At 37.4% G+C, this 9,642-nt stretch overlaps 2 protein-coding genes across 4 annotated transcripts; one reads left to right on the forward strand and one right to left on the reverse strand.

The window, feature by feature from the left end:
- Nucleotides 1–846: 846 nt before the first annotated feature.
- Nucleotides 847–4,351, reverse strand: zgc:86609 (TMCO1/EMC3 family protein). The gene is made up of 8 exons (XM_042097669.1): nucleotides 3,894–4,351; nucleotides 3,718–3,775; nucleotides 3,496–3,589; nucleotides 3,276–3,380; nucleotides 2,915–2,996; nucleotides 2,592–2,671; nucleotides 2,106–2,188; nucleotides 847–1,534 (listed from the first exon to the last, which is right to left on the reverse strand). Exons 1-8 carry the CDS (start codon nucleotides 4,046–4,048, stop codon nucleotides 1,406–1,408), a joined length of 786 nt encoding a protein of 261 aa, XP_041953603.1. The 5' UTR covers nucleotides 4,049–4,351; the 3' UTR covers nucleotides 847–1,405.
- A 410-nt stretch (nucleotides 4,352–4,761) lies between these two features.
- On the forward strand, nucleotides 4,762–9,194 carry uxt (ubiquitously-expressed, prefoldin-like chaperone). 3 transcript variants are annotated; one of them, XM_042099281.1, is made up of 7 exons: nucleotides 4,762–4,907; nucleotides 5,059–5,202; nucleotides 5,282–5,363; nucleotides 5,453–5,520; nucleotides 5,613–5,720; nucleotides 8,726–8,789; nucleotides 8,968–9,194. In XM_042099281.1, exons 2-7 carry the CDS (start codon nucleotides 5,120–5,122, stop codon nucleotides 9,028–9,030), a joined length of 468 nt encoding a protein of 155 aa, XP_041955215.1. In that variant the 5' UTR covers nucleotides 4,762–4,907; nucleotides 5,059–5,119; the 3' UTR covers nucleotides 9,031–9,194. The 3 variants fall into 3 exon arrangements, with proteins under 3 accessions (XP_041955215.1, XP_041955216.1, XP_041955214.1); XM_042099282.1 differs by having other exon boundaries at nucleotides 4,777–4,907; nucleotides 5,088–5,202; XM_042099280.1 differs by having other exon boundaries at nucleotides 4,778–5,202.
- The last annotated feature ends 448 nt before the right edge of the window (nucleotides 9,195–9,642 follow it).

Here is a 9,642-nt window from a genome sequence, read left to right on the forward strand (position 1 = left end):
AACTGAATTTTTCACTTGCTTGTCTTCCATTTGTACTTTGGGATAGGATGGAACAGTCCCTACTCGAGGGTAGCTGTAAAATAATTTTAGAGAGAACGCCAGCAGAAGTTTTGCATTTTGATGATTTATTCAGGGGACTCTCGTTCCACTAGAATTTCTTCATTGGTTGACTCATTTTATGGACTACTTTATTATGTTCAGTGCAGTGTGACTGCCTTTACTTCATGGGCAGATAAGTATGATTAGTGTAAGGCTGATTATAAATGCAGTTTTATGACAAAAGTTAGAGTGACCAATGACAGGTTCAACAGCTAGCGCAAACCTACCAAGATGTATTGGAGAATGACTCAGGTTTAGGCATTTTCAGTTGCTCTGATTTTGAAATGATTTAATTTCTGTTGTCCTTGCCCTTAAAGAGCAATTTATGTTACATGTGTTAAACTGCAGTTAATTTAACTATTGGTCTGGACCACAGAATAAAACTGAGAATCAACCAGGTTTTCAATAACTTCACAAGTAAGTCAGTGTAATAAATGGACATTTGTCCAGTGTGCACACTTTTTTTTTCTACGGGTGAGGTGCACAAATGTGCACTGTTATTTTTTTCCACTGGGCATAATATGAATGCATTTCCACATTTCTTTTTTCGTGTAATGGGGAGCCATTATACTTCATACTGTACAAAATTAATGAACTGTAAATAAAAAATGCTATTTAAAAATTGTGATGTGGAGAATTTTATCCTGAATTTGAAATGTCACATTTCCCACTGGTCGGTGTCCCACCTGAACTGTAAACATAAGCGTATCATAATCCATAATGAAACTACTGGATGAAACAAATGTGTTTAGATGTCCACAGGTATTTTTTTTAATTAAATATGTAAAACAATTTGACAAATTTTCAACTTTCAGTAGTAATGAGTAGAATGAGGATACTCCGATCCAGGTATATTCATCTACAGCGGAGAAGTGGGTTATAACAAGCATTTGGCACTGAATTTAAAAAGGTGCAAAAGCCAGACATTCAAGTGGAAAAAGCTTTTAACAATAACGGATTTATGACATACGCTCTGATTCCTCTAAACAAATATAACACAGAATATAAAATACTCAAAAGAGCATGGGACGACCAACCCCTTTGGAATTATTTTAATGAATGTTATGAAAAACTAGGTTGTGTTATGTATGAATGTAATTGGCTGGTGTATTTTTCCTGCACCGTTGGATGTAAAATATCCCTCCTTGCCATCGTTCATGTTTTCTTCTCCATCATCATCCCATACTTTAAGACATTTTCAGTGAACGTTCAGTCGTCCATCTGGGCCACCTGTTCACATAAAGCAACTGACCAAGCAACTGACCAGTCTCGTTCCAAGTACCGAAGGACACTTGGGAAGCCATCTTCAGAAGACAGGGCGTTTAAGTTCCTGACTGAAGAGGCCTCGGAAGTTAAGGTCTTGAGCCATCAGCTCTTCCTCCACGTTCTCCAGGGCCCATTTGTGCTCAACGATCTCCAGAGCCTCCCATTCACTCTATAACAGCACCAAGGACAAAACACAACTCCTTAAGAAACACTCAATTCACTATTTTGAAGTAACTTTTGAAGACCCTTCAATGGTTCTTGAGTTTTACACGCAAGACAACACTGGCGAGGATTGAAATGGCCTTTATTATTAAAAAATATGACAACACATAGAGCTAACTGTAACATTCCATTGAATACTTTTGAAAAGCTAAATTGTATTTACATTACTTTTATCCAATGTGACTTCCAAGTGAGAACTAACACTAAAGGGATCAATAAAATATAATAAAGATCAATAAAGTATTGACCCTTGGGGATCAATAAAGTATCTATCTATCTATCTATCTATCTATCTATCTATCTATCTATCTATCTATCTATAGCTACATTACAAAACAACAAATACTACAAACACCACAAGAAGACCCAAGTACAGAACTACCAGAGGATGAGAGTGCAGAAGTTAAGTGAGGATAAATGTTTACATTACATACAGGATTTTATTTTTTGCTTATAGGTACCTCAGGATTTCACTACAAAGGCGATGTATAAACACAATGTATAAGCACTGGGTGTACCTTGAAGGCCTTATTTGGGTCAGGAGGCATTGCCATAGCAGCTCCAGTCATCTGGTCCTGCATGATCCTTGACTGATCGGCAGCTTTGTTAAAAGTCACACACAAAACACAAGCGAAATTTAGCACAGCCAACCTTAGTCTGATGTTTTAGAATATACAAAAAGATATACCTTCAAAAACTCTGAGGGTTTGGCATCTTATTTGACTTAACTAATGACAAATATGAACCAATAACAAAGGTTTGTTAAATAGTTGATAAATATGAACCAAAAGTTGTTAACTAATTGAAATGTTTTGTTGATGTTCCATCTGTAACAACAAAAGTAATTTTTTGGGGCATGATAAAATCCTGAGATCTCAGAACTGGTGTAATGCTATGCATGCAAACAGCAGAATATTACTACTCTTAACCCATAATCTGATACAAGCATCTCAATAACACTTCTGAAGGAAAGCTCAAGGTGTGTGGATGAGAGTCCAGCTTACCATTGTCCTGTCCAAGGATGAGACTGTACATACTGCGCAACCCAAAAACATTGAGGAAGTACCAAGAAGCAGAGCTCACCCTGTTCAAATCAACAGAACGTGCATTTCAGTGTGGAACAAAGATGAGATTCATTGTCTGTGGCCTACAAGCTGTCTTTGTGTGACTTATGGCAAAACAACCATAAGAGTTAAGGATTAATGATGCTGCTTAATTTTCTTAATTCACTTTCTACTGAAACACTCACAACGACTCATGTAATATATAACCAAATCAAAATCGACTCTGAATCACAAGTAATAATATAAGGCCTTCAGAAGCTTACCAAGAAGCATCAAGTGACAGCAGCTCAATTCCTCTTTGAAGCATTGGTTTGAACCGCAGGGTCAAAGGAAAGGGGACTTTGGCTTGGAAAAAAGTAACAAGAAATGTTGTGAGCCCATGGCTATGTGCAGGAAGAGGGATTTCATTTTTGACCAGAGTGAATCACTCCATACAAGATATAACTTATCTGAATCATACACATCTCTACATTATGTCCAGTTTATTCAAGTCTAGTCTCGAAGGCCCATCAATTCTTGAATAAATATAACAGTTTCCCAAATTACAGTTGTACACATTACTGTCAGACAGACAGACTGAATGGAGACAAAATGGATAAGAAAAAAATATGTATTTCTCAATACTTGTGACGAAGCCAGAAAAGGCCCAGTTTATCCATCCACCAATCACTATCATCGGAAGTACATTGGTCAAGTTTCCTTTCATCATGTCTGTCACCATACTGGGATCTGAAATCAAATACAATCAATGACAATATGTGAGTTTGGATACAGTCAATGGTTTGGAGGGAGTGATCAGTAATCTACTATCTTAGTAGAGACTTGATAAAGACATGCGCCTTACCCGTCATAGGGTTTTTAGGAACAACCTTTCTCTTGACTTTCTTGAAAAACCCAGTTTCTGCATCATTGAAGTAATGCTTTCGCATAGCAAATGACTGCAAGAAAAATAACGTGATTTTCACCAGCACAACAGTAATTGAGGGGTATTATCTTTGCAATGGACTGACAATTGCACACTGCTACAGGTCTGAGCGAGGGAAGGCAATATGTTGCTTGTTATTACCTGTTTGGGTATGTACCTTCCATTCTCTCTCAGTATTCGGCTCCTCAATAATACTTGACTGTAAAGACAGACAGGTTTCAAAGAAAGCCGTACAACGTTACTACCAATACAGTAAAAAAGCAAACAAAAGGCATGCCATAATAACCCTTCCATTAACTTGAGAAGTGTTCTCTCACCTGTCAGATACTTGTTCAAGATCCACTTTCTTGTCACTGTGCAAAAGTTGTGTGACATAGTGACGGATAACTCCAACGAAAAAAGTAATAAAGACAATTGGTAAAACTACCCAAACACGGATACTGGAATCCAAAAGCAACTCTGGTCCAGACATTTTGAGTTTCACTGGCGTTAGCCTGCTAATTAGCCAGCAAGCTAGGTAGCGTTCGAGTAGAGCAGTAGTTCCCTAAGTTACAGTTGTAGGAAACTCACGAATAATACTCGTTTAGTGTAATTGATGGCAAATGTGGATATTTAGGCTCAGCAGAGGGTAGCAACAAAGTAGTATCATGAAGACAAAAAGTCAAACAAATAACGATTCCAAGGACATGTTAATCTTACAAGCCAGCGCCACGCTAGCCATCTCCCTGCAGGCTGTGCCGAAGTTAGCAATGCACCACCGCAACAGCCAACCAGGAAGAGGTGGTCCTCAATGACCTTTGACATACATCGAAGTTGTGCTTTTTATACAGTTCTGAATGTGATTTAGTAGGAAAATGTATGTGTATGTACATGCAGTTTTATTAATGTGTATATACATTACATTATATTTATTTTTTTTTTACAAAAAAGTTTACCGGTATATGTCACATAAAACATGTGTAGTTGCACTCATTTTCAAAATAAAAGCTTAATATCAAAGATCACAACTATCTAGGAGTAATTTAATACTGATAAAAATGTAAAATAGCATAACATCAAAAGCAAATAGCTTCATGTGGCATCTTAAAATTCTAGGGTCGCAAACTGTACATTTTAGGAAAACTATTGACTGTATCACAGGGAATCAACATGATTAGACTTTTAAATTAGAAATTATTTCCCAGAATTCCAAGCGGGAGGAAATGCATGTCGTCTGGCTAGTGGCTAAGGCAACTTCACATGACAAGCAACTGAGATAGAGTTGGTTCCGTTTAAGCTAATGTGTTTATTCTAACATTACCAATTTAAAGCAGCTTCAAAGCTCGAATACGGTAACGTGTATGGTTAAACATCTTGCATGTAACCATTTCGTACAATATTTATGCATGGAAGAGCGATTGCAGTTCCTTGTTTCATCTTGCCTTACTTGCCCATAGTAGTTTCTCTTGTATTGTCGTGTAACATGAGATGTTGATCTCGCAGATTATCCTAGATTTCTTGTAATCACATAGCTGAGGCCTTATGTGGACGCTAGACATACAGGATGACAACTGGGAAGAAAAACATTGACCAGAAGGTGCTGCAGTATGAAACGTTTATCAACGAGGTGTTGAAAAGAGATTTGCAGTAAGTGTGTGCGAGTCTCATGCACATCGTCTTAAAGTATTACTGGCACGTCTACTAATCGAAGTCTCCGTTTTGACAGGAAAGTGTTGGAGCAAAGAGATGATGTGTACGAAAAGATTGCCCAGTATCTTCAGTTAAAAAATACAATTGAAACCATACAGGTAAGTTTACCATGAACAGAGACACACTCAGCAGGATTAAGTCAATTTTGAAAACTTGTCCTTGTCAACATTTTTAATTTTCTGTATAGGATTCTGGGAGTAGTGATCTTAAGACAGAGGTGGATCTTGGATGCAATTTCTATGTCCAAGCTCATGTGTAAGTGTAAAAGTGTCTCACCTAATTGTCTAAAATAGTTTATCAGTCTGTTGTCAAGATGATGCCTAAGGTAGCTCATTTACTGTTTGTAGGCCTGATGCCTCAAAAATATTTGTGGCTGTGGGATACGGATTTTTTGTGGAGTTCACACATGCAGAAGCCCTGAAGTTCATTGAGAAGAAGACTAGTCAGCTCACAGCGTGAGTAATGGGATCTAATACACAAGGAGCAGACAACACAATACTATTTTTTCTTACTTACCAGTGCTTGCACAAGGAGAGAATATAATGCTGTGACTGAAATATCTATTTACTCATTTCCACTCCCCCCATGTTGTTACCTATTTTATACAGTCTATGGTTGTTACACACACTGCAGAAACAAGTGGATTACTGATCAAATCATTATGTAGGTCTTGTTCAATGTACACCTTGACTGACTAGGCTTTCGTAGTGTGGTACAGTATCCTGAGCCACAATTTGTATAAAGGAATTGTTGATCTTGAGCTTGCAGTATTCCTGACACATGGCATACCAGCGTCCCTCTCTGTTTTTTTCTTCAGTTGAAACTAGAGATGTAACGGTATGAAAATTTAACTTTGGTTATAGTGACCAAAATGATCACGGATTTCGGAATTATCGCGGTGTTTTTAAAAGTGTGTTCAATATGTTCAGAAAGCACTAATAGGCCTACACAAGCTGAAATAGTTTCAAAAAGTGTGACAGCATTTACTATATTACAAAATATATGACTTGGAGTTTGCTATTTCTGTTATTTGGATCCATTGAGTGAGACCAAAGTAAGTGTTCAAAATAAAACTTAGGCTATGGTATTCTCCTGATAACGTGAGTGGAATGGATTTAATGTGGACACACACATAAAAACACGCAGAGTGGCTACATGATACAGTGCATGTTTTGCGGTGAAAATGTTCCGGCTTTTAAAAGCAGGTGTAGCCAAATCTGAATCACAGTTAAATCCATCAAGTAGATAACAGAATCAGTAGGGTACCAGTTTTGTTTCATTGTACCAGGCCTACTGTATGTCAAAAGCAGGCTCGGATGAAGCTGGGAAGGATTAAACACACGGTTTCCACACCGTGGTAATCAACCGTGATAATCATGATATTTGAAATAAAACGGCAATTGTTATCGTGAACATTTTTATCGCGGTTTACCATTATACCGGTAATCGTTACATCCCTAGTTGAAACCGGTGCCACGTTGCATCGTGATATCCCCAATTTCTACATGGTGACCATGAGAATTATGTTCAGCAGTGCTTTTTTGTCATTCCAGCTGGTCCACATATTTGATCAATATACTGCTTTTGATGAAGGGCCTTACTTTCCTATTTTCTCAAAACTAAAGACATTCACATTACTGATTAATACAAAGGTATTTTTTAACAGGACAAAATATTCTATTGCAATAGTTTTTGAAGGCTATGTTTAGCTAATACATCATCCTGCACCTTTCATATTATGTTTCTTGATCATCTTTCCCATTGTTGTGATTGCAATTTAGCTGGGTCATTCCACACCAAATCACCCAGATCCTTGTCCATGTCATAAAGTCTGTTAAATATGTATATTCAGCGTCACTGGGGAAAGAGGGTTTGTAGAGTAGGGCTGCACAATTAATACATTTTCAGTCAAATTTGCCATTTCAACCAGTGCAATTAGCTAAAAAGGTTTTTAGCTAATTGCAAAAAAAAAAAGCAAAGGCTGCAATTAATCATGCAGCTCGCAACTCTGTCCCAATGGTTTATCTTATCACATCTATGATTTTTACATTCATGTCATCCTCCCTACGTGACAGACAGTGAAGCTCACCCAACAGGAGTGCTGTGCTTCTTAAGGCCTACACACACGGCCGGCGACGCAACAGCGATTTATGGCTCACCTTTTTTTGTTTTTAACCTGTAGCACTTTGAGATCTACTGTATGATGAAAAGTGCATTATAAATTAAATGTATTATTATTTATTTATTTATTATTATTATTATGGCAGGCGACCGGCAAAATGGAATAGAAAATATTGAAGTGAATGGTGCAACGCATACAGCAAGTGGAATGACAGGGTGACCGTCGCTCGACCCTTTTTTATTTTTTATTTTTATTTTGATACGTCATAATAGAAAACAGCTGTCTGGCCACTGAATCGATGGGTGATCGCGTCGCCAGCGGTGTGTGTAGTAAAATGAATACAGAATTCCACCTTTGCGTTTGACTGTCATATTGCCCGCCGTGTATGGTGGGCTTTATGCTCTTGGCATGCTCACCACTCAGAAGTGGCCCAACTTATTGTGAAATTTGGAATATTGAACTAAAGCTTGATGATGAAAATGATATTGTAAATCAAATTGCAATAGCAATATCTGTAAAAAAAGTCCCTAAATGATGGAGGCATGTTGTATGTAGAGGGTCACCATATTTCAGTCCTCCTACATGATTATCTGTATCTAGCTGAGAATGCAGATGTTAGGATTTGGTTTCACTTTGGTGAGTATGGTATAAAAGGGGCAAAGGTCTGCAGTTGTTTAACTGCTCTTGTAAAGTAGCAGTATAGAATCTTAAAACTGCCCACCCAATTGTTTTGATGTTTAAAGTTGGTACCCCAAACAAAAAGCAGTAATTTCTGCTGGTCTGAATCAACATATGTCTGGTCTGAATCCTCACCAATGGCTAATGGTTGGATTTAGCTGACATTTATACCATACGTAATGCAACATCCTTCAGGCTATTAATAGTAGCATGTATTCACATAGCTGATCTCCACCCAAAACAGCTGAATAAGTTTTCTGTGTTTTAACGCTCCTTTCAATTCCTTTACCTTCTGTCTTTGTAGATTGTAAATTTGATTTGATAGGAATTTTATCAGGTTTACCAAGTGACTTTGTTATCAAATTCGCAAACATTTTCTTTGAACCTTATTTTGAGAGCTACTCAGAAACAGGTGGGGAGCTACTGGTAACTCACGAGTTACCTGTTGGAGACCCCTGCTTCAGATAATATCCACTGAATTTCAACTTGATTTGTGTTTCTGAATTTATGTAGCGATGAGAGAAAGCTGAACAGGACATTTGACAAGCGTGTAACCAGCACAAATTCAGGAACACAGAAATTCAGTTCACCTGATCTTTACACCTATCTTTGCATATTTAGAATGTGTAATGATGTAATGCATTTTACTTTCATTTTCAGATATTCAGAGGTGCTAACTAAAGATTCAGCCAAAATTAAGGCAAATATTCGCATGGTACTAGAGGTAGGTTTTAAAGCCTTAAACTGAAATAGTGTTTTGTACAGCTAGTATTTTTCTTCTTTAGTATTCTAAAACAAAATGTCTAAAGCAGAACAAAATTGTCTGTATAAACAAATAATTATGGACAAAATTGGCCATTTCAAAAGAAAAATCACACAATTTACATTTTCGTTGTTTCCAGGGCCTCCGAGAGCTTCAGGGTTTGACTGATCTTCCTGAGGCAAGGAGAAGAGAGGTCCTGTAGAGCTTTTGTATGCTTTGGTATTGGGCTTCATGTAATGTTTCAAACATAGTCTTGTCTGTGCAATAAAATCTCACTCACTGTTAAAAGTGGCCTCCCAATGGGTGCATCAATGATGTTTTAATGTTGCTGTCTAGTTTGCAGTGATTAAAGTCTATATTTTTTAACTTTTCTGTGTCTTGAAATCTTTTTAGTGCATCCTTGTAGTTGAAACCTAGCTTACTGTGTGGTGGAAAATGAAGGTTTCCTTTATTGTAATTATGAAATTAATCATGGGTCATTCAGACACTCATTCTGAACTCACACAAAAAAAAATGCTATGGTAACATCATCAACTCTTAAACCCCTTATGAACTATTTAACCGAGTTAATTTCCCCATGTTGTTTAGGAGACCACTTACAGAAATACGTTTTGTAGATGTGATTTGATCAAATTTGAAGTGTCATCTTTATAATGCAGTCCTTGAAAGTCAGCCTTGGATGATATAATGTACATGACAAACGAGACAGCCTGATTTAACCAGTGGTTCTCAAATTAATTTGACGTTTTTGTTTCTGTGCTGGTCAGTGGTCACAGTTATCCGGAGGTAAGAAGAGACTTCTTAATCTCCCCCT

The sequence above is a fragment of the Alosa sapidissima genome, chromosome 7 (assembly GCF_018492685.1).
Source record: "Alosa sapidissima isolate fAloSap1 chromosome 7, fAloSap1.pri, whole genome shotgun sequence".
Lineage (NCBI taxonomy): Eukaryota > Metazoa > Chordata > Actinopteri > Clupeiformes > Clupeidae > Alosa > Alosa sapidissima.

Coding starts and splice junctions, on each gene's coding strand:
- zgc:86609 (XM_042097669.1), bottom strand. CDS start 4,048: ATGTCTGGACCAGAGTTGCTTTTGGATTCCAGTATCCGTGTTTGGGTA. Junction 2,189..2,591: donor CATCCTTGGACAGGACAATG/GTAAGCTGGACT, acceptor CTTTTAACAAAG/CTGCCGATCAGTCAAGGATC. Junction 1,535..2,105: donor ACCCAAATAAGGCCTTCAAG/GTACACCCAGTG, acceptor GTGCTGTTATAG/AGTGAATGGGAGGCTCTGGA.
- uxt (XM_042099281.1), top strand. CDS start 5,120: ATGACAACTGGGAAGAAAAACATTGACCAGAAGGTGCTGCAGTATGAA. Junction 5,364..5,452: donor ATACAATTGAAACCATACAG/GTAAGTTTACCA, acceptor TTTTCTGTATAG/GATTCTGGGAGTAGTGATCT. Junction 5,721..8,725: donor AAGACTAGTCAGCTCACAGC/GTGAGTAATGGG, acceptor TTTCATTTTCAG/ATATTCAGAGGTGCTAACTA.